Consider the following 24,939-nt stretch of genomic DNA (forward strand, 5'->3'; position numbering starts at 1 on the left):
TCAGTTATACATATATATGTATTCCTTTTCATATTCTTTTTCACTATAGGCTATTAAAAGGTATTGAATATAGTTCCCTGTGCTATACAGTAGGACTTTGTTGTTTTATCTATTTTATATATGGTAGTGTGTATCTGCAAGTTCCAAACTCCCAATTTATGCCTCCACCCTGCCTTTCCCCCTAGTAATCACAATTTTGTTTTCTATGTCTGTTTGTCTACTTTTGTTTTGCAAATAAATTCATTGTCTCATTTTTTTAGATTCCACATATAAGTGATATCATATGATATTTTTCTTTCTTTTTCTGGCTTGCTTCACTTAGTATAAGAAGCTCCAGGTCCATCCATGTTGCTGCGAATAGCATTTTATTCTTTTTTATGGTTGAGTAGTATTCCATTGTATATATGTATACCACATCTTCTTTATCCAATCTTCTTGATCTGTATATTTTTAAAGGGTGAATTTTATGGTATGTAAATTATATCTCAATAAAGCTGTTATACAACATAATAAAGTGTTGCATAATTTATTTATTTGAACTATTTGCAATAAGCATGCATAACTCCTGCCAATTTCAAAAACCTGCTTTAAGAAATATATTTATAATTTGTATTTTTTTCCTGTGAAAATGTTGCACAAGCACATTTCTTGCCACATGAACACCCCTCCTTTTTCTCTTATCAACACAGCCTGGTGTCCTAGAGAACTGATGTCTTCCTTCTTTAGGTGGATGCCAGCACAGCACCCAGAGGGGAAGTGACATCAATTCTAACCCTGAAGAATGCCATACTGATCTTCCTGCAGCACTGGGCTGCCCGGGCATCTAGTTTACACAAGAAGAACCTAGAGAAAGGGTGGCTGGTTCCTTCCCTCACTGTCCTCTGGAACAACGTCCTAATGGAGTTATGACTAGCCTATCCAACATCCTCTTCTATTGTTTCTCTTCTGGCCTGTTGAAGAGGAAAATACAAAACAAAACGTAGCTGCATAAACCATATTATAGCACAGTGCTGTCATCTTTGACTACTTTTTAAAATTTCTTCTCTCCTTAGGTTTTGTTTTGTTTTGTTTTGTTTCAATTGTTAAAGAATTAAAAAAAAAATTCCTCTAATCTTGTATTTCTCAAAACGTGGTTCCCAGGCCAGCAGCAGCAGCAGCACCACTAGCAGACTTGTGGGCTACGCAAATCCCCAGCCCGCCCCGCACCTACACTCTGCGTCAGACACGGTGGGGGTGCCCCCCCCAACCGCTCGCGGGCGTTAACAAGCCCTCCAGGTGATTCTGAGACACAGTTCACGTTTCAGCACCTCTACGTCGTGCTCCTTTCTCTTAGCCAGCAGCTTTTCAGTATAATATACGGTAGTAGGCGCTCCAGATTTGCTGAGTCACCTTCCTTTCCCTTTCCCTAACCTTCCATTCACCACCCTGGCTTCCTTCCTCAGCCGATTTCTCTCACCATTTCCTCTCCCATGTTGGAATCCAATTGCTCCTTCCTGAATAACAACTCGAGTTAGCGGTCCTTTTCAGTCTTCCTGGCGATTGCCAACAATGCCCCACTTAAGACATCCTCACGGTACTTACTGGGGAGAAAATAAGAGGATATCATGAAAAGAGATACTTTTGTTTGAACAAAGTTTAATTTATGGTACTCATTTTTGTGGAATTAAGTGTGCCACTCCTATGGAGCAGATATTCACAAACTTGAATGTGCAAAGGCAAGGTTTGATTTTTTAAAATACATATTTCTAGGTTTCAGATTCTGGGGTGTAGATGCAATTTCTGGGGTGGAGTTGGGTCATCTTCATTCACTCAGATGCTCCAGGTGATTTTGAAGGTGGTGGGCCTTACTCCCTTTGAGAAACATCGCACAAAGCTTGATCCTTAGGGTGGGGGTAGGGCTTCCATACTTCCCCTCTTTGCAAAGTTGACACTCACTTGAAAGATATACAATAAAAAAAAAGTAACAGAGGACCTCCATCTTTATGGAACATTTTTCATGTCCTTAGTGGTATTGAGGGGGAGGGTATAGCTCAAGAAGTATAGTGTGCTTAGCCTCTTGAGGTCCTGGGTTCAATCCCCAGTACTGCCATTAAAATAAATAAATAGAATACCTAATTACCTCCCCACCAAAAAAATTTTTAAATGTAATTTAGTGGTTTAGTGCTTATGAAAGCTTCAAATCAAGTTCTTAGCCTCTCAAGATTAAAATAAAAAAATGGTATTAACACCGGAAGGATAAACCACGAATGTAGCGGCAGTTGTCTTGTAGGTGTGAAAGTTACTCTCAAGTAATACATATCCTGACCAGTTGTAGAAACAATCCTGAATAAAGTACCTTTATACTGTTTTTATATCCTCCTTGTATGTAACTTTGAGATATATAAAGTTTTATTCTTTCTGAAGTTTGTGCAGTGGTTGTCACTTTGAAGGAAGCTCTTTTTCTTAGAATATTATTGTTCCAAGTGGGAAAAATGTATATACTGCATGTTGCCTGAAAAAGACAATGATTATGCATCAGTTGCTAGGATGCGAGATGATTATCTGTTCCTAGGTTAGTGTTACGTCCTTTCACACCTTTTAAGGAGATTTTTTTTTCCTACCAGTGTCATCTCAATATTTTTACATGTAAAACTGTGCTGGAACAAATGACTACATTTTTGGCCTCATAAAACAGAACAGAGTTGCCCAACTTCAGCATTATTACTGTTTTGGCCTTGATAATTCCGTGTTGTCCTGTACATTGTAGGACGTTTAGAAGCATCCTTGGCCTCTACCCACTAGATTTCAATAGCACCCCCCTCTCCCAGTTGTGATAACCTAAAAATAAGACCAGACACTGCAAAATATCCTTAGGGGGGCAAAATTGCCACAGGTTGAGAACCACTGAAATAGAAACATCAAATTAAAAGAATGTACAATTCACATAAGTAAACCATATAGGACATTTTAACACCTGTGGTCAAAGTGTTTTGCTTTTATGTTGCAAATGGTGTGCAGCTTCCAGGAGTGTTCAGTAAGAAACAGCAGTATTTTGTGAAATCTGAAAAAATTTCTGGACATATAGTACCTCTATAAAATATGAAGTGTATTTCAAAGCATAATATTATAATAAAGAAAAGGCAGACATAAGAAAATGTAAGTGGAAAAGAATGTTACCTCAGCTGATGGCCACAGCAGAACATGGTAAAGAAGCAGTATGGACCAATAATAATGCCACACTAATACAATGATACACTAGTAGGCAATATTTGTTGATAAAACAGTTGTGCCAGGCATATTATTGTTTCTGAGGATACAGAGATGAAAAACAAAACAACTGTTTTCTTCTATTGAAAAGCTCAGAGTCTAACGGCAGCTCAAAGCTCAGAGTCTAACGGCGGCTCATGAATGCATAGATAATTATGACATCATCATAAAAAGGACACACTGGAAAAATGATGACAGAAATGTCTTTGGCTGACTTTTGGTAAAATGACTGAAAAACAAGAGCCTTAGCTGTGTGAGAAGTGTAGTTCACACCCAGGCCAGGTTTCTGTCAACCTGATGCAGAAGGGCAATTAAGGTAATTCAGCCGGAAGTTCCCCTCTTTTGCTATGAATAAGCTTATAGCATTAGCGTATTGGGCAGCACATGTTGAAGCAGCTGAACTATTTGGCCGAGATGATCAGGATAAGCAGTTCAATTATTCACTTCACTTGACTGTGTAAAGACTTCAGAGTGCTGTTGTCTAATGAATTAAACAAGCAAATGTCAGATTGGGAGATTTGCATTGTTAAAATATACTAATATTGGGTATAATTTTAATACCAAAGTTTTTGGAGAAAGTGTTTTTCATTTAGACACATTTTGCTCTCCCACTGGTTTGCTGGGAAAAATCCTTGAACTTTCTTATTTCTTCAGTGATACAATGACCCACAAGGACTGTGTGGATTTGTATTAGGGAAAAAAAAGATCCCCAAAATGACAGTAAAGTATTAAAGATTCACATAAACATAGCTTCGGTCGCCTTTTTGTCAGGCAGGATATAGAAAAATTGGTTGGCTAGGACCATGGCATTGGGCTGAGCACGAAGACTAAAGATGCTGCTTTGCCTTAAATTTATTGGTCTTCCTGTAAGACCTATTGTAGGAAATGAGAACATGACAGATATGTATGTCCACCAAGTATTTCTTGTTCACCTAGCTTCCTTCCAGGCATCTGATAGGACAATATCTCTTGGTTGGATGGGGTCATGTGACTCTTCCTGGCTAATGAGGTGTGATTACACAAGACAAAAATTTAGTTGTCTGGAGTATTGAACTGACTACTTGAGAAACCCCTGAGTTCTTTTTCCTAGTGGCATAGCAATCAGCAACACTTGAGATATGATTTCTCCATCAGCCTGAATCTGAGTGATTGCTGTGAGCACAACCCTCTGCTGAACCGTGATGGATGAGCATCATTGTTATTTTAAGCCAGGGACTGGCAAACTTCTGAAAAGGGTGAGACATTATTTTAGGTTTTGCACATTGTAGTGTCTCTGTCACTACTACTCAACACTGTTGTCCTGTGGCCATAAAAAAAAAATGTAACATGAACAGATGTGGCTGTGTCTCCCCCAGAAAACTTTATGTACAAAAATAGAGGGCCACTTAGCCCAGGGACTATAGTTTGCAGATCCCTGATTTAAGTCACAGAGCTTTCAGGATTGTTACTACAGCATAACCTAGCCTATCATGGTATAAATACTATGCGCAGTGAGATGAGCCCCCCAAACGAGAGTCTGTCATCTGTGTTGTCATCTGTCCTGCTCCCTCTCAGCAATCCACTTTTTTTCTGAAGCCTAATTTTACTGACCATGAGTCCTTATGTTTCTATAACTGCTGTTTCATAAAGTGCCAAAGAAAGACAGAAAAGGCTTTTCTTTCTTACACCCAATCACAAGGTCTCAACTCAAATCTGAATCATTTACGGTTTCCAAGTCTTTGGTTCTCACATTTGAGCAGAGGGCACAGACTGCTTGCTGGGCTTCACTCCCAGAGTTTCTATACGTCCGGGGAGAATTTGCCTAGAAGAGCATTTCATGTCTATCTTAAAGATGCTGGTCAAGTTCTAAGTAAGAAAGCTGTGCTTTTTTTTTTTCCCCCAAACTTCATCCGGTTATATAAATTGGCTGAGGATCTTGCTAAAATGCAGATTACCTCAGTAGGTCTGGGGTGAGGCTGGAGATTTTGATAGTGATAGCTGTCAGGCTGAGCAGACTAATTGCTGTAAGAAGCTGAAGGATTATCATCTTTGTTTCTAGCCTTAGGCTTAGGATAGTGTTTAGCATAGTGCTGAGCACAGTTCAGGTGCTTGAGTCTTGAATGACCTCAGGTCAGCCTTGACTTTTCTCATACCTAACTGCTTAGCCAGTTCTTTTGGTTCTACTGTCACAATGTATAAAACATCCAACCACTTGTCACCACCTTCACTGTAACACCCTAACCCTGGCCACCACCATCTCTGGTCCATATTATTTCAACAGCTTCATTGGGCTCCCAGCTTCTCCTGCTCCACCCTCCCTCTCACTTCTAATACACATTGTGAATTCTTTATACAGCAGCAAGAGGATTTCTTTAAAACACAGGTTGATCATATTACTCCTCTGCTTAATTCTATGCACGCTGTGACTCTCCATTTCACTCAGCAAAAGCCGAAGTCCTTACAGTGGTCTACCAGGCTTTACATGACTAGACCTCTTTATTGTCTTTTTTTTTTTAATGAGGGTAGGAAAGTTTCTACATATTTGCATTTTAGAGTCAGTATAGAGAAGTAGATTTCCTCACTGTTACTTGTATGCCAAAAATCCTGAAAATTGGTAACCAGGTAAGAAAAAATATAAAAATTATGATATGCAATTCAAATTCAAGATCAAATGTTATTGCAAAGAATCAACAAATCCTACATAAAGTACTTAGTTTCAGATACAAAGCAGATGAACAGTACTGTTTATATCCTACAAAATCAAGGAATTCTCATGTTGAGAACTTCGGATTTCTTTTTTTGTCTTTGACCTCACTTCCTACTCTGCTTTAGCCACTGTTGCCTCCTTGCTGTTCCTTAAACGCACCAAACACACTTTCATCTCAGACCCTGGCATTTGGTTTTCCTCTATCTGGAAAATTCTTCCTCCAAGATAAGTGCATGGCCTCTTCCTCACTTCCTTCAGTCTTGGCTCAAGTGTCAGTAAGGCTTTTCCTGATCACCGTGTTTTTTTTCCCTACCACTTCACTGTCTGGTATTTAGTTACTTCTCCCCACTTAGAATGTAGGGCCCATGAATACATAAGTTTTTTTTGTTCACAATCCCTAGCACTAAAGAGTTCCTAACATATAGTAAGGTGCTCAATAAATATTTGAATGAATAGATAACAGACTGCAGCTAACTGGAATATCTTGAGGCTAGAGGCTGCTGCTGTTTCTTCAGGCTCCCTCAGGATATACTGTTGCCAGCCAGTATTACTCATTTTATTCTCCAGGGAAAAGTGGGTTTGGTAGACTTTTTAAAATCCCCTTTTCATGGCATTTAAATTGATCACTTACTGTTGTCATCTAACATTCTGTTGCTGGATTTTCCACTGATTATATTCCTTTTAATACATTTTCTTTCAGGATGTTGCTTTTTTGTTCACTGTCCATACCCTTATTACAAGGCTGTAATAATTCCCTTGAAGAAAAACAAAAACCAACCCATTGTTTTGTTTTCATTTAATATTCTCTTAAAAGTTTTAGGTAAATCTAATACAGAAGGAAAAAAGATTGATTCGCAATACTCAGGTCTATTGGGTACATGTCGTCTCAAGGTAGCTGGAGATTATTTTTATTATGAAGCCAGTTTTAAGATTTAAAAAAAAAAAAACCAAAACCATCTTGCTTATTTCCAAAGCGTTCTACAGAGAACTCCTAGGTTACCGGGTGGTTATTTTGTGGGGGAAGCGGCAAGTTGTCTTTAGACCTTTTGGGGTGTGGGAGTTTGCTTGCTCTGCATACAGAAGGAATTCTAGAAGCTGGGATTGCACCACCCACTCTACGCACCCCTTGCTTGCAGGAGGCTTTGCCCCCACTCCCCGCCCCCCCACCAAATAAGGGCTCTTCGCCGAGCAGTCGCCAGCCTCAGATCCAGCTGTTTGACACCTATTGTCCCCGTTTGGACGTCAAGCAACTTCGCCTGAAGGACCCTAGCTACGATTTCGCCCCAAACTCAAGGCACCGCTCTGGCAGCCTCCCGGGGTCCACGCCGACCTCGCTGAGAGGCCGCCTCCGCCCAGGCCAGGGGCTTGGGCAGGCCGTCGGGTGGCCGGGCTGCCCTTCTCCTCAGGCGTTTGCGTCGGGCAGCCCGAGCGGCCGCGAAGGCCCCCGCCCTCCGCTTCCCCCGCCCCCTGCGCCCCAGCGGGCTGGCTTCCTAAGTCCCTCCTGCTCCCGGCTCTCCGCCTCACTAGCAGCGGCTCTCGGTGCAGCCGAACAGGGCGAAGCGGCCTGCGCCCGCGGAGCGCACAACACTGCCCAGAACGCACCGCCACCCTTGCCCCCTCCGCCGCGCACTCGGAATCTCCAGCGGCCTCCGCGCGCGCACGGTGAGCGCCAGCCCAGACCGAGGCGCTGAAGGGGAAGAGGGCCGCTGCCCCGAGTGTCCTTTACCTCCGGATCGGCTGGACCTTCGCGAGGGGCTAGCTCCTCAAGTCTCCCCTCCCCCCCCGCACCCCCCCCCCGTCATTTCCAGGGCCCTTCTCCACCCTTTTCCGCCTCTCCGCCCCGACCTCTCTCTTCCCTCCCTCGCAAGGCGGCGAGAGCCGGCCTTCCCCGGTGGGGACCGTTGCACTGGCCGTTGGCGGCCGGCGCTGTGAAGCCCCGCCCCCAGCGCGAGCCTCGGTGCCCCGGGGCGGGTAGGCCGGGCCCGCGGCCCGCTCGAGGGAGGGGCGGGGGCGGGGCGAGGCCGGGCCGGGCGCCCCGCTGGCGGGTCGCGCGCGATCCCGCGGTCTCTTCCTGCCCCGGCGGCGCGCACCGGCTCCATCCCCACCCCCACCCGCTCGCGCAGGCTCCTTCTCGCTGCGCGTTTTGTCCCGCGTCTCGCCCCGTCCGCCGCCTGACTCGCCGCTCTTGTCCTTCCTCCCGCTTTTTCTTCTCTCCCTTCTGGGTCTCAAGATGCCCTCGGCCACCAGCCACAGTGGAAGCGGCAGCAAGTCGTCGGGACCGCCACCCCCGTCGGGTTCCTCAGGGAGCGAGGCGGCGGCGGGGGCCGGGGCCGCCGCGCCAGCTTCTCAGCACCCCGCAAGCGGCACCGGCGCTGTCCAGACCGAGGCCATGAAGCAGATTCTCGGGGTGATCGATAAGAAACTTCGGAACCTAGAGAAGAAAAAGGTGCTAGAAGCTGGTGGGGAAGTGGGGGGAGGGAGGGTTTGATGCTCCGACCCTGACGCCTTCACTCTCCGGGTCTCGGACACTTCCCCTCCACCCGGTCCCCACCCCCGCTCCCTGCCTCCCCAGTAAACGGGAGCGTCGTGCCCGGAAAACGGGCTTCGCGGGGAGGTGCTTGTCACCTGACCCGGACGCGGCCCTGGCCCCTGGGCCTCTATTACTCTCCTCCTGCTGCAGGCTAGGCCTTTGGCCTTTGGGAGTGGGATATATAAGGGTGGGGGCCTGTCCCGTCGCCGAGTCTGACTGTGAAATGCTTTTCTCTCCGTGGCCGATGCCGATTTCTTTGACGGGGTCCCGCGGGGGGAAATGAAGAGGTCTGGGGTGTGTTTGTGTGTGGGGGGTGCCCAGGAGCCAACCGACTGCCTCGAGGAGTGGAGGCGGCCTGTGTCCTATAGCCCTGGGGCTTGTCCGCTCCGTTACCGTGTACTTGAGGCCTGCTCAGTGGCCCCTCTTCTCTGTTGCGAGGGAAATGTTTTTAGGATCTTAAACTAGAATTGCTTCTCCATCAGGCCCCTCTTGAAGTCTTAGATTTAGATAGGGGCTACCCACGCCCCTATCTGATAGGAGTCCCTACGTTTCCTTCTTTGTTTCAATTGTCTAGGTGCCCCCCGAGCCTCACGCTCAAGTCTATCCCGAGAATTTTCTGCAGCGGCTTTTTGTCCTTCGAGGACTCTAAAGAGGGATGGGAGGGAGACTGCAACGCTCGAGATTCGTTGAGGGGTGGGTCCGGGTGAGTCCGAGGGGATCGCTAGGTCTCTGGGCACATGGAGAGCGCGTCTAACATGGCGGCGGCTGCGGGGAGAGGGAAGCTCTTTACAGGAGCTGCATTGTGAGCACAAAGCGAAAGCAGAGGGGGAGGGCAGAGAGCAGGCAGCCGCCCCGACTGGCCTCCCTTGCCCCCCTCCAAAAAAAAAAAGCCACACCCACAATTTTTGGACTCAGTATTTAGCATTTCTAGGTCGCACAGTGAGGTTTATCTTCAAGTTGGGCTTTTGTTTTGTGCTTTCAGCTCAGGACTGCGCTGGCTGTGTTTAGAGGGACACACGTGTGTGTGTGTGTGTGTGTGTGCGCGCGCGCGCTCGCGTGTGTGCGTTTGCAAGTGTAGAGCAAGGGTCTTGGCAGAGTGAATAATTCACCTTCAGTAAGATTAGAGGTGGAAAGGGAAAACAAATCAGTAAAATGGGGTTATTACGTCTGTGACTATTATGCAAACTTTTGCCTTTTACCTTAAAAAGAAAATAACTTTCCTTTAATAGCTTCTGCTTATCTGCCTTTAGTAAAACGTTTATTATAACATCTTGAATTTTGTAGAAGTCATTTAAAAATGTTTAGCCAGCCATCTAATAGTGTTACTTAAGCTGTTGAAATAGTAAATATACTTGACTAAAATTTGGGCTGTGGGAAGTAATCTGAAGAAAACTGGTGCTATTTGGACCTTAATTATTTTAATTGCTTGTTTAATGATTTATTTTACATATTGGGGGGAGTTTTAAAATAGTTTTAGAATTGATAATTCTGTCTTCTGTATATGGAATTTTACTTGGATTTTATTTGAAATTGAAAGATGCACTAAATGTGGATTTATACCTTTTGCTGATCGTTTATTTTGATTAAACACTGGTTTACTTTGGAGGCTTGAAATAATAGGTTTATCAGTATAAACAAAGCAACATAGGATAAACATGCCCGAGACCAGTATCTTCATAGTACCTGCCATCTGACTTAGTTTTTGCTGCCCTATTTGAAATGGAGACTTAGGTACCTTTTAAAAAAACTCTTAATGTAATAAATCCTGTGAATCTGGTTGACACTTGAATGGCTTAATTTTCAAAATTCCTGAGAAATCTCTTCTTTTAAACTAAAAATGGGAAGATAAATATTAATAATGTAATATTTAAGTGTAGATATCTTAATATATTTATATTTTAATGAGTGAAAAGTGGTTCTTGAAAGATACTTATAAAGTCAGACACTGAGTACTAGTTAACTTGGTTGTTAGGTGACTGTTAGATTCTGGTGTTCAAGTGTGTCTGAAAAAATTAGAAATATAGTTTATAAGCCCCATGAGGTCCTGAACCATGACAGGTCAAAACAGGTTGTATTACTATACATTGCCTACCCCCTTCCCTCCCAATTAAAGAGGAGAACGTAATGTAATTATGATTACAGAAATGATAGACTAGGCTAGTAAGCCCTGGAAAATGCCCTTGTAATGAAGGAGTTTTAACTAAACAGTAACAAATGCATTTTGTATCTTTTTTTCTTAGTGTTTGAGTACTAGATAGCAGAAAGGTCAAATTACAGTTAAGTGAGGCTTCTTGGTAACTCACAGACTGAGCTACCTACTTGTTCAGTAGTTGAGTTGGCAGTACTGATGTTATGACTTAAAAAGTAAAACCTATAGTTTTAATAATTGAGACTCAAGGCATTTGGATTTTCCTCTAAACACGTGTGATTTCTAGTTTAAATTGAATTTTTGTGTAGATGATTTACTGTATGAAAGAATTTTAGAATGATTCATTTTTCTAGTGGTGTTTTTAATACACTCAAAGTAGGATTTATTTTACAAAAAAGTTTTGAACCTTTTTAGAAATGCTGTGGAGTAAAGTAAGATACTATTTATAACTGGATTTCTTTTTACTTCAGTCCATTTAGCAAGTTATATTTGAGTTGTCTTTTAGTCTTGACCTTTTCATAGGAGCCTTCTGGACAAAATGCCTTTTTCCATGGAGTCTAAAATCAAGTATTCTGGTAAAAATTATTGCTTGACATAGAGACATAGACAAGACATAGAGAATTGAAATAATTTTATTGTACTTCATTGAAAAAACAGGTATTTGTTAATTTTCTGATAAGTTGGAGTCATTAAAGGAAAGCTGAACATCTGTTCAGTGAGAATGCATTCTTAACATTGATGAAATATGACCCTATTATGTAATGCAACTAAATGGCCTGGTGGTTTTTGAAATTTGGGCTTTTAGACTACATAAGTGTTTAGCAAAGAGAAGAAATACAGCTATAATAAAAAATCAAGTGTAAAACTACATTTACCAGTCTGTCTTGTGGGGGAGGTAGTTAGGTTTATTTACTTATTTTTTAGAGGAGGTACTGTGGATTGAACTCGGAACCTTGTGTATGCTAAGCATGTGCTTTACCACTTGAGCTACACCCTCCCCCCATTTACCAGTCTTTTGGCTGATTAAAGTACAAGTAGTAATGAATTGAGTGATTGCCTAGTTTTCTGCATCAGTTTGTTGGTATAGAACTGGGCACTAGGCTATGCAAGATGATATTTTGAAACCAAGTCTTAGTTTTAACTTGAGAGAGCTCATTTATATGGTAAGATGTAATCAGTTTTGATGTAGAATAAAGAATGTTTTAATAGGTAACATTATAACTTGTTACACTGTTTGTAAATATAATAAGTTAAGACAGTAGTAACTTTGGTAAGTGAAGGATTAACAAGTGTTGTCCAGCAAAACAGCCTGAGAGTTTTGTAACCAGCATGTGACCAGAAGTATAGCCAGAGTGTACTGTTTCTCATAATACTCTTAAGTTTTTTTGCTTTTTATATCTTTTCAGGTAATATTATTCTGGAAAAGAATTGTTAGAGAGGGTAACATTTCTTTCCAGAGCATTGCGGTATGCATCTATTTAGAATTTTCAGTGCGGCTGTTGTGTGGAATTTCTTTAAGTAGTTTGAAATAAAAATATTCCTATTTTGAAGCAAAATCTTCAGGATAATACTTGAAGTTTTTCTTGACAGTTAAAATAGCTGCTGTGTTGGTTTTTCCAATGGTTGCATGAACTATTCCTCTGCAGTGCAGAGGGTGTGGTACTTTGTTTTGCATTCACCTTGTCAAAGAAAAAAGGTATTTATAATGCTTAATTTGTTTCCCTCTGAATGTCTGGGTGTGCTCTTTGTGTGTGACATAGAGAAGTATTTAAAATTTGAATTTAAAAGAAAAAGATGTGAATTCCCTCATGTGATAACGTGAATACCTTTTTCTGGGATGAGAGTAGAATCCTAAGTATTGTAATGAGAATGTATTGTTTTAACCTGGCCATATTATTTTGCTCCAGGTTAATTCCCACGTGGCAGATAGTTGTATCAGAATACATTTTGTATGAATTAGAGATTAAGCATATAATTTCTTTTTCTGTAATTAATTTCTTAGTTTACATTTAGAACTAGATGATTAGTCTAGTACTCTTTCATCTTTAAAAAATTCATAAGTACTTGAAAAGGTTAGACTTACAGCAATATAGTCTTAATTTTATTATCATACTGTTACAGAATCTGAGATTTTTTAAGAGCCTAAAGCCAACATAGAATTTATTCCAGTCCATTTTACAGAAGAGGAAATTAAGATGCTCATGTAAAAATGACCCAGGTTGAAATGGGAGAATTCCAAGATCTCTTGTAATGTTTTAGGAGGGTAGTGAGAATTTGTAATGGTGTGCAACATAGGTGGACTTTTTTATGTTAAAGCTGATCCTGTAGAAAGCCTTTTACTTCAGATCCTTTAATTTTAGAGTTCTTCTGTTTAAAAAAGCTGAAAGTAAAAGAAAAAAGCTTTTGATTTCTTTTTTGATAGACCTTTATTAACATCTCATTGTTAAATTTGTGTTTGTAGGCTATCTAGGTACTAGGATCCAGAGACTAGCAGTACAAATGAGGTCCTGTTGTATCAGGCATCACTGGGACATCGTATTGTTTTAAAGAAATGAACTCTTAAAGTTTAAATTCTGGTTTCTTTTTATGCTTACTTAGGTAAGCCCCAAATGCACATTCTCTAGTCAAGCTTGGTATGTTGTAGACTAGAAAATTTGGGAAAGCATTAGTAGAAGTAGGAGGTATGTCAGCCTTTCCATCTTAATTCTTGTGTTCCAGGCTTCTGGATATTTTTTAGTAATTGGTTCCTTTTTAGGGGCAAGGGGTGAGAGAATGTGTGGTATGTATGTAGTAGAGAAGAATTAGAGGAGTAGCAGAAGAGAAAGTCAGCCAAAGTTGGAATTGTAAGGTGCTTGACTTCTGCTCATCTTTTTATTTCTTCTACCAGCTATATACCAGTGCTTTTGTTTTGTCTTTTTGTTTTTGTTTTTTGATGGAGTATGAGTGTAAAAGTATAGATGAAAGAGACTTTATTGAGCAGAGTTCAGAATTCATATTTCCTGAGGAAAGCACACCTCAGGAGGGTGTGCTTCTTGACCATGCTCAACTAGTCTGCTTCCTTTAACTTCCTCTGCTTTCTATTTCTTTGATGTTTTTATATTGCCTTATGTTCTTCTTACCTTATGTATTTTTCAAAATACTTAGTAAGCTCCTGGAGGACGGAGACTTATTAACATCACACCGTGTCGTATGCTAAATAAATAATTTGCTAGTTTGACTAAATCATTACATAGAAATATTTGTAGCTTCATCAACAAAACCCTGTTGAAATGGATTAATCCATTAGGGGGAAAATGCTTTATATACAGAGCTATATACTTGCACTGTTTTGTTTTAATTGAAATGAGATTTTTTTTTCCTGAAGGATTTTCTTTCTTTCTTTTTTTTTTTTAAGTGAACAGAGTTGATGAATAGCCAAGTAGAACTTATTTTAAAATCTAGGTAGTCTAATATGCTTAGGAAGAAGGACAGAGATGATTCTTGGTGTTTGAGCCATTGTGAATTACTAGAAATTTCATTGCATTCCCCTTAATATTCTTAAACAAACAGGAATAGCAGAAATATACTTCAATTATTGGGGGAAAAAACCTTTGGTCTCCATTTTAAATGAATTAAAGTTCACATCTTTTTACATTGAACTCCCAACAGCGTATAAACCATTCAGTTGTATCACCTCATCCCAGTGAGTAGTTTGGTTAAAGCAACTGATATAATTCAAAAGACACTTGTTAAGATTATCTATGATCATTTGTTTTTCAAATGCACAAGCTTTAGACTTTTTAAGAATATAATTCAAAGTAAGTGATGCTGGAACTCTAAACTTTTGTTTTCTTGCCTAGGGTCAGGTGCTTCCATTCATTCAGACTTAACTGCATAATTACAACCATGGACAAGGAATAAGGGTTTTTAAAAATAGGATTATCTGTTTTTTCTTTCCAGTTGGACAAAAAAAACCCTCAAATTAAACTGGTTAGTTATCTGCTTGAAAAATTATCTTACAGTGGGATCTTATATAATACCTAATTTAGCATCCTTTGACTGTTCTTTAGTGTTTGGAAAGTCTGCAGTCTAGGGCCTGGTAGAATGCTCACTTCTCAGTGAAAGTCTGTTTTATTTTTGGACAGCCCTTAAAAGTTCATGACATTAGAGTTAGATCCCTGCCACCACTGTTTGATACTTTGTTTTCTGGAACAACTCAGACTTCTGCTGCATGGTAAGGCTTCCAGCATTTGAAGAGAGCTGTTATGGATCATCTATGGATTGTACTGAATGTTCTCTCTACCCTCCTTTTAAAAATTGAAGAAACGTTTGATTCTTTCCTGTCTTCTATGAATTTTACTAGCAACTGAGTCTCAACTGAATTGGCGAAAGGTGAATTGGAGGTAGTCAGCTGCCTACCACTATATGGCAAAGTCAGACCTGATGTTTCTAGGTGAAGAACAGGAATGCAGGGAGTGGGGACTTGAAATAATGTCACTGAAGATTATGGACAAATGAGAGGAAAAGAAATCTTTGACTTTTTGTCTTTGCACTTGTCATTCTATAGGTTCTTTTAGTACTATGGAAGTGATTTATTTGACCTGGTGACATAAAATGATTTAAGGTACAGCTAGGTGTTCCTACTACTTTTGTTCATCTTAGGCTTCATTTTTTAAGTATTCTGTCCCAGTTTGGAGATTCCCTTAATTGAGAACAGGAGTTACATAGTTTCCCAGATACTCAAACTAAAGATGTTGTCTACTCCTACTCTTTCTTGTTGTGACTATTTACAAATTTTGTAGTTGAAGAATTTTTGGGTTTTTGGAGTCTTTTTTGCTTTTCTTTTTAACTTAAATTAAAAAATATTTTTTTCAATTGTTCATTTATGGAATTGGTTGGCTGTAACAGTAAAGAAGGAAAGCTCTGGAGGACAGCTATTTTGGATATTCATCTTCTGGCACCCTCATGGCACTGTAGTGAGTTTTTAAAAAACATTTCAATAAAGTAACTGGTGATGATGAAAAATTTGGGGGAGGAATGGAAGATCTGTACTGCGATTCTGGGGAAAGAAAAGGAGGAAAACAGCAGCAGGGCAGAAACGAGATGTGGCCATGGCTGGAGTGCAGAGTGGGGAAATGTTGAGTCACAATTTTTCTGATTTATAACATTAGGCAAGTTATTTAATTGCCCTTTCTTTCAGTTTCCATTTAGATGAAATATGGTTGATAATAGTGCCTCCCTGATAGGGTTAGCTACCTGATACTTTAAATTTGAATGTGTGTCACGTAATACATACTGTCAACTATTACAGGCAACAAAGAAACAGGAGATAGAGTGGGACTGGGCAGCACTTATTAGGGTAATTATTTCTCAGTATCTAGTATTTTGACATTTATTGCGTGATGTCTATCCCACCTCTATACCATGGTTCTGCTTTAGAGATTCTGAGTAGTCTGGGAAATAGTTTGATTTTTATCTTGCTCATATGTGGTGCTAGAAATGAATTAAAAATTTTTTTCTTATTTTCTTCTTCCTCTTCTTATTTTTGATAGAGATACAGGTGATTGAACCCAGGACCTCATGCATGCTTGGCATGCTCTCTACCACTGAGCTATTCCCCACCCTCCGAAAAGGAATTTTTAATACTTGTTCAGTAGTTGAAAAAGGAACCCTAAATTGAATTTAAAGATAGGTATTACTGTAAGAGGGCAGGTTTTTGTTATATCAATATTGTGGTAGGCTTTCTGATGAACATATCTTTATGCTAGAAAAATGGCTCCAGTTGCCAGAAAAAAATACTTAATATTCATTTTATGTGGATGATATGAGTAGTTGACAGATTTGTCTTTACCACTCTATAGTTTGGAACCATGTTCTAGCTTAGGGAAGAAAAAAGTTGTATTTGTCTGGAGTCCTTTACTCCTGTCTTTGCCCTCTTTCTTTTTATTGGTGTTAATTTTGGATTCGTCAGTTTGATAAGCAAGTCCTTATTTATATATTGATTTAGTTTATACTGTAAATTTTAACCCCAAATGGACAGTTTTTCTACTTGGACCTAAAGTAAGCCATTTGAATAGGATATATGACAATATGAATGAAGCTAGTTAAGGTACTGTCATTTGTCTCCAAATAAGTATTCTTTCAAGTATTAGGCAGATTGTAGTTTTGGGACCACTGCAGATACCATATCCTTTTCCTTATTTTTAAAAGCTGCTTCAGAATGAGGTGGGATTGTAAGCCACCCTCATTTTGAAAAGTAGAAAATTAAACCAGTTGTGTGTCCTAAGAGGCTTTCTAATTCTGGTACAAAATTTGGCATTCACCAGAGTTGAATTGTAAAATACTCTAAATTTCTGGAGCTTTGGCTCACAATGCAAGATTTAATAAAAGTACTACTTACAAATGGAAGGTGGTATCTCTTCAGTGTTCAGATCATAAATGAATCTTATGCAAGTAATTACTAGGGTAAATAGATTTATAAGCTGCTCTAGAAAACCATCATTCAACAAGTTTTCTGAGTTTTTTTTTAAAGCTGAACCTTTAAGCAACCTATCTCCAAAATTGAGGCTGCCATATAATGATTGCTAGGGTCACAATTCATATTATTTGTTTTGATTCAGAATAATTCCTTATTTCTGCATTCTACTGGGCTTGCTGTTACAAGGAAATTACAGTATATTTGACCTAAGTGAGTGTTTCTCAAACTTGGGCATGCATCAGAATCACTCAGGGCTTGATAAAACATAGATTGCTGGATCCCACCCCCAGAGTTTCTGATTGAGTGGGCCTGGGGTGGTGCCTGAGAACTTGCATTCCAGCAGGTTCCTAGCTGATGCTGCTATTGCTGGTTTGAGGACATCAGTTTGAGAATCACTGACCTAGACCAACATGGGGTTTCTGCTATGTAGAAATGTGGTTATATGTTACAGTGAACAGAGGTCCCTTCAGTTGGTATTCCGTGGTGATAAAGTCCTGTACATCTAAGCAGCCAGGAGATCCTGTGCTATACTGATAAAAACAAAAACAAAACTAGTACCTTTTAATGCAAAACAGGGTTCTGTTGTCATCCTGCAGGCTTAGTAGTAAGTTTTGGTGTTTTCTTTGAATGAGAGAGCTATTTGTTAGGAGCTGTGATCAGACCCAGGATCTTGTTTTCCTGAGGTGTGGGCAAGGGAGGGAAGTGGACAGGATATTTCTAACAGTAGTGTAGAAAGTATTTACAGCTATAGAGGAACAAATGTAAAAGCTATGTTGAACTTTGGTTTTATTGTGGTTAGAAAAATGTTTCATGAAAGACCTGTAGTTTTTCATTCGATTAGTAACTACAGTTTTTTTTTTTTTTTGGATTTCTATAAATGCATTGATTTAACTCACTAGGTGTGAGGAACTGTGATCTGCTTTTTGGAAATCCGTTAAAGATGCTAGAGATTTTTCAGTTAAATCGAGAGTTTATTACACCTTTGTTCCCTCACAGTAAACGTCACTTTTTGTGGTGGTAATAGCAGTCCTTTTCCCTTAAAAAATCATGGCTCTTAAATTATATTATGGATTTAAAAACTGGAAGCAATGTTATAGTAATGTAAAATCAAAATAAATGGATGTATGAGCTTTGATGAAATGCACATATTTTTATTTTGGATGCTCAGAAGTCTTTTTGCATACTTTTTGGTGACAGTTTTCCATGAAGATGTGTACTTATGAGGCTTGAGTTTCACATAGTAACTGCTTTCCCTTTTCATTTCCCTCTTAACCTTCTTCTAGTAACTGCTATGTGACAGATTATTTCAACACTCACTTCATTTTATCATGCACACAGATGATGCCTGTCAGGGATTCAGACAGGGCATACACTGCAGTTGGTGTCTCTGCTCCATGATGCCTGGGTCCTCAGCTGGGAAGACTTAAGTCTTGTTTACTCACATGTCTGATACCTGGGCTAGGATGACTTTTAACACTGGGATTGCTGATCAGAATTCTTGTATGAGACCTCTCTTCATGGCTTAGCTTCCTCATAGCATGGTAAACTCAGGGTTATTGGACATACATGATGGCTCAGGGTTCCTACCATGATTGGTTTTAGTGACCAGTAAACAGGGCAGAGATGCACTTCTGTTACGACTGAACCCGGGAAGTCATACAGGATCACTTCCACTGTACTCTGTTGGTTGAAGCCCACTCAGTCAGTACAGTGGCAGATAAATTGGACTAGTTCTCAATGGGGGAGTGCCGAGGCCACATTGCAGAACAGTATGTGGGAGCCATCTTTAGAAAATATAATCTGCCATAGATCTCTGGGTTGGATAGATACTAAATTTCCTGTTGTGTAGAAAATTGGAGCTTTTCTGCTACAGGATATGTTATTCTATAGGATAATACAGATTCGGTGCTCAAGGATTATTATAGGTGAAAGTCCTGACAATATCCTGAAATCTGACAATCTTAACATCTTTTATATAGCACCAGATTTTAATTTTTATTATACTAATTGTATGTCCATTGCAGAATATTTAAGTGTACAAAACAAAACGAAAAAGATTGCATCTGTAATTCTACCACTTAGGTACTATTCTTAACATTAAAAAATCTTTTTATATTTTTATATATATACAAACACTTTACAGGAATTTGATTTGACATCCATTTTGATTGGCATATATGATTTAAGTTCTCAAGACATTAAGTGGTAAAGTTAAAGCTCAGTATATAAAACTGTCCTGCATGGGATATATAGTACATTCACTGTGTATTAATGTCTTGGTTTAGCAACAGTTACTTTAAAAAATGTACAATACCATGAAAGGGGGAGATAATAAATGCAAAGTATTAGCTAACAGCAGTTTTTCTTTTGCCTAGTTGCTAGAATTTTAACTATATTAGTGCTAAATTTCAGGCCCTCCAATTTGCCTGTCTTCTATTAACCATGTGTTTCTAAATAGAAAAATGTAGATTGCCATGCTATTATTATATCCTAAATCATAATTAAAGGCAAATTTTGTTTAGTTTTTTTTTCTTTAAAGAGAAATAGCCTCTTTAAAAAAAAAGTAAATAAACTGTCTTCATTCATCCTCAGGTGTTTGAGGCAGTTGAGCTTTTGCACATGGGGTTAGGCCTGCCCTATTAGTGTAAAAATCTTGATTTTTTTTCAGCCAGTAGACTTGAATTTTATGTGTTTAGTTGGAGGTTTATTGATTGTATTATAATAGCTCACCTAAATAAAATTGGATAGTTTCATCATCCTTTAATGTTTTACTGATTATAGTGATTTTATTTACCTTTAGTATAACTAAGGAATTGTGATAGGCTTTTTAATTTAGAGAACAAATGGTAGAATGGTTATGCAAGTTGACTCATGATTTTGGTACAAAGAAAATCATTTGACATAAAACAACTTCTAGCATTGCTTTTAAACTTATTTCTGTGCATCTGTGTTTTATCAGAATTGTTTCTTAATTTTATTACTGTTAAGAGTAAGGGACTATATATTTTTATAATTTGTGATTATTTAAAAATTGCCCCCCTGTAATTTAGATTTCTACTTATTTCGTCTCCTCTGACCCTTAAAACAGTAACTGAATTTTTGACTGCTTCAGTACCTGAGTATATTTTTGTGGGAGGGTCTTACCTATACAATAGTAGCCTAGGAAACCTCCAAAGTTATCACCGTAGCAAAAAGGAAAAAAAAGATGACCTTAAACCAGAGGCTTAATTTTCTTCCCCTTCTCTTGCATGTTTAATTACACTTGCAAGAAAATACTGAAAGCAAAGCTGTTGATTGATACACTGTGCCTGTAGCTGATATGATAGCTTGAACTTATTTCATGTTCAAGAAAAATGGATGAGGCACATCAAAGACAAAGTGCACGTGTGTTTATTCAGGAAAAATACACTCTTTTTATCACTTACTCACATGGCAGGGGGAGGGAGGGACAAAAATGTAACACTTAATAAAATATCTGATATGCTTACTTGGGTGTAAGTTGGACCCTAACCAAATTGTGGCCCTCATGTATGTGGGTAGGTATCATATGCCTGGGCCATCTGATACATTTTTTTTTTCTGAGAAACCTAAAGAATAAGCAGTGTTTTATCATTGGCTTATAATACAATATTTGGTATCATTCAGTGTGGTTGGAGTATTTAAATTCATTTCTGTTGCTCACTATTAACTGGCATATTAAGTAGCTCGCTAAGCAGTTTTATATGCTAACTTAAACTGTAATATATTTAAAAAGTATATTTAGGAAAAGATTTGAGACAAACTTAGAGGATTCTGTAGGTTTGTTATTTTAGTACAGTTTAGCTGGTATGTACTTTCAATATGGAATATAATTACTTTTTCTTTTAATATAGGGCAAGCTTGATGATTACCAGGAACGAATGAACAAAGGAGAAAGGCTTAATCAAGATCAGCTGGTAAAGATGTTATATTTTATTAAAGATTTTATGCTCACTATTTTTAATAAGAAAATTAATTTTGTGTTTGTGTTTCTAGTAAATATGGTTTCTGTCTTTGTTGCTTTAGGATGCCGTATCTAAGTACCAGGAAGTCACAAATAACTTGGAGTTCGCAAAAGAATTACAGAGGAGTTTCATGGCATTAAGCCAAGATGTAAGTAAAAGATGGTATATATGTTTATGAAACATTAAAAATGAGGAGAGCGAAAAATTTTTGTTGCCTGAGTTTTTAGTTCTTGTGTTACCTTTGATAAGCTCTGCAGGAGGAGAGAATTGGATCCAATTATATCTAAGATGCTTTCCAATTTCTGTAAGGTTTAGTGTAACACCTGAAAGATGCCTTTTAAAAGGACTGAGTTTCATATATGGCAGACACATATCATGGTTTAAAAATTATCTATGTAAATATATACAGTTGGCCTTCTGTGTCTTCAGGGTCTTCATTTAAGGATTGAAATGTTAAGTTGGTTGAATCTGCAGATATGAAGGATGGACTGTAAGGGACTTGAATATCCATGGATTTTGGTATCCATGGGAAGAAGGCTGTGGGCCTGGAATTGATTCCCCTTGGATACAAAGAGATGACTCCATAAACATGGTTGCTGTTTATCTTCCACGTATTCTTTTGTGCCAAATGACTGTCTTTCAGTCCCATTAGTCAGAAAATAAAGAGGCTTGTTAATATAATTGGTAACTATTTTCTCCATTAGGAATCGTAAGGGATGTTGCCAATTGATAACACTGCTCTTGTGTCAACTCTTGACCCAACAAAGCGGTGTGTTTTTTCCCCAATATCTTTTGATTTGCAACAGGGTAAAAATTAAATACAAGCAAAGTCAAATAATTTGTTGAAAATTGAGACCAGAAAATTAATACCTTTCTGAATTAGAGTTAGCTTATTTGGAGAAGGTCTTAAAATGCCATTGAAATATAAAGCTGCCTCTGATTTGGTGAAATGAATAAACAAAACAGTTTATTATGTGATGAGAGACAATGCAGTACAGAGATAAAAAGTTTTGATTCTGAAACAAGACTGCATGGTTTGAGTAATAATTCTACCACTTTTACTTAATAGTTATATGAGTTTGAGAGTTACTTATCTTCTCTATTCCTGTATCAGTCAGGGTTTTCCAGAAACAGCCAGTAGGACAGACAGGGAAGGGTAGGAGAAGAGAGAGGAGAGCTGTCATGCTGCTTCAGTTTTCTAATCTGTAAAAATGGCAATAATAATAGTACCTACCTCATTATAGAGTTGTGCTTAGAACAGTATTTGATGCATAACTAATATATTTCATGTACTTAATATTATTGTTACTTATTAAATTTGATTAATGGTGGAAAATATTGATGACACCCCTCAAAATGGAGTAAAAGAAATTTAATTTACACCCAAGTAGGGATTTGTTCCACTTAGCTTAGATCAGAGCTCAGGCTTGATGAACCCTGCCCAATTTCTTGTTCTGAGGGTTTTTTTTTTTTTAATAGGGGTCATAGAAGTAGAATTGCTATATACAATTTAATATAGAATCTATTTCTTTCACTATGTAAATGAAAATAACTTGTATCCTCTTTTGCTTTTTTATTAACATTGGTGTTTTCAGGAACTTCACTGGGCCTTTAACTTCATTGGCAGTCCTTTTATTTAACTCTGATCCTTTGTTACACTTTCCACAGTTACTAACTTATTTTGTTTGTTTCACATTCAGGAGCTTCTTTGAAAGTTCTAGCCTACCTTTTCGAGTCTTTTTGTTCTTCTCTACTTGAATTGCTCATTTCATCCAAAGTAGCTTCTTTATTATCTTACTTCATTTGCTTTCTTGACTTACTTTCTCATTCCTGCCTTTTTTCCTAGGTTTCTTGCCTCCAGCTGCGTTTAAAAACCTCTCTACCCTAAAATTGCACCTCATCCCTCGTAAGACCCATGTGAGGCATAGATGTCACTTTCTCTTTGGAAGCTTGCTTGACCATCCTTGCTTAGAGAGAGCTCTCTCTGTTCATATGTACTCTTCACCTACTGTTTATTGCTAATATACTGTTTAATCTGTTACCTTGTCTGCTACCATTGTAAATTTGACTTATTACAACTTTCATCATTACTTCCAGGTCTCACTTCCCCTTTTCTCCCTTTATTATATATTTCATGTGTCCTTATTTTGGTTTTCTCTTAGTTTGCCCTAGTGGGGGTTGAGAAAGGGGAGAAGATGGGAAGGAAACACAGAGTCATAGCTCTTAAAAAGACTGACCTTTCTTTGACCCCAAGCTGATGCTAGACACGGAAAGGAGAGAAATATTTGAGTTTGGCTGATGCTCTCTCTCCAGCCTTCCCAGGGAATGAAAAGAGTAATAGAAGGAGAAATATAGTGGGAAAAATATATTCATACGTAGCTTTTACCTGTCTTAAACTACCATCTTTTCTGCCAGCATCCTCTTATTCATAAAAACAAGTCAGTTTTAGTCACTATTTTCAATAAGTTGGAATGCCTTTATAATGCCAATGGTGGATTGTTTGGGATGAGGAGGCAGTAGTGGGTTTTGACATCTCCTTGTGTATCAGTAATAGGCACTTAAAGTTAGAATTTTGGACCATGTTTTCATAGAGATAGAATTTTTTTTTTTTATTTTGGCTGTGGTTGGGTTTCTTTTTTAATTGACTCAGAACCTTGATTAAAATTTTTAGTTTTCATACTTTTTATTATGGAAAATTTCAAAACTAAAGGAAAAGGCTAATGCAATCACATTTTGCCATACTAGCTTCTACAGTTATCATTATCTCATGGGCAGTTATATTTCGTATATACTCACATCTTCTCCCTTGTTCCATCTCTTAGATTATTTTGAAGCAAATCCCAAATACATTGTTTCATTGGTGCCATTTCAGTAGTATAATACTTTTTAGGGAAAGATACGTTTTGAATTTCTAGCAGCTACCTAAAACAGATTATTCATTGAACTATTTTTAATCATTCTTTTATAGGTGAGGGTCACATCTAACTTAATGAGTAAAATATGTGTTATTTACAAAGGAGTTAGGTAAAATTCATTTTTGTCTTATGTTTATATTCTTACGCAGATTCAGAAAACAATAAAGAAGACAGCACGTCGGGAGCAGCTTATGAGAGAAGAAGCTGAACAGAAACGTTTAAAAACTGTGCTTGAGCTGCAGTATGTTTTGGACAAATTGGGAGATGATGAAGTGCGAACTGACCTGAAGCAGGGTTTGAATGGTGTGCCAATATTGTCTGAAGAGGAGTTGTCGTTGTTGGATGAGTTCTACAAATTAGCGGACCCTGAACGGGATATGAGCTTGAGGTAGAGTGGTATTTGTTAATAGGAACTTCTAAATGTTGTGTTGAGTTGACAACTAAAAGGTAATTAACTGGATGTTTTGTTATTATAAGGTTGAATGAGCAGTATGAACATGCCTCCATTCACCTGTGGGACTTGCTGGAAGGGAAGGAAAAACCTGTGTGTGGAACAACCTGTGAGTATCACTGACCGCTTTTGAGTTTGTGACTAGGAAATTTAATTTCCTATGTAAAAGTAATGTTAATTAAAGAAATTTTAGAGCTGTGTAAATAACATCCACTGTTTACTTTTTGGTTTGCTTCATTTTATATCTTTTTATTTTTATGTTTTTGCAATTTCTTTTGTGTCTTACTCAAAATGCCAGCATGAAACAACCATGAGTCTGTAAAGATGAGAATCCTGAATTAACATGGTTTTGTTCATAATTTTATTCTGCTTGAGTTGGACAGATCACCTATCATTTTGTAATAAATTCTGTTGGAATTTAATGTTTTTATGTTTTTAAGTAACAGTTGATGAGGTGTTTTTCCTTTTCTTACCACAGTATTTTGTAGAATATTGAATCTTATTCAAGCCAGGCATCCTCAG

The 24,939-nt window shown here is 38.6% G+C and overlaps 1 protein-coding gene and 1 long non-coding RNA gene across 3 annotated transcripts in view; one reads left to right on the plus strand and one right to left on the minus strand.

Moving 5' to 3' along the window:
- Positions 1-510: 510 nt before the first annotated feature.
- Positions 511-8,186, minus strand: LOC140698759 (uncharacterized). 2 transcript variants are annotated; one of them, XR_012076658.1, is made up of 5 exons: positions 7,778-8,186; positions 6,564-6,687; positions 2,336-2,491; positions 1,457-1,580; positions 511-950 (listed from the first exon to the last, which is right to left on the minus strand). It is a non-coding gene; the product is annotated as an uncharacterized lncRNA (long non-coding RNA). The 2 variants fall into 2 exon arrangements; XR_012076659.1 differs by lacking the exon at positions 7,778-8,186 and adding an exon at positions 7,457-7,545.
- Positions 7,460-24,939, plus strand: part of CAPRIN1 (cell cycle associated protein 1) — a 33,450-nt gene continuing 15,970 nt past the window's right edge. The window contains exons 1-6 of the mRNA XM_072969771.1: positions 7,460-7,594; positions 8,163-8,378; positions 20,941-21,003; positions 21,113-21,199; positions 24,116-24,354; positions 24,444-24,526. Coding sequence (XP_072825872.1) covers positions 8,163-8,378; positions 20,941-21,003; positions 21,113-21,199; positions 24,116-24,354; positions 24,444-24,526 — 688 coding nt within the window. The 5' untranslated portion in view covers positions 7,460-7,594. The remainder of the gene's footprint in view (positions 7,595-8,162; positions 8,379-20,940; positions 21,004-21,112; positions 21,200-24,115; positions 24,355-24,443; positions 24,527-24,939) is intronic.

This window comes from Vicugna pacos, chromosome 10, assembly GCF_048564905.1.
Source record: "Vicugna pacos chromosome 10, VicPac4, whole genome shotgun sequence".
Taxonomy (NCBI): Eukaryota; Metazoa; Chordata; class Mammalia; order Artiodactyla; family Camelidae; genus Vicugna; species Vicugna pacos.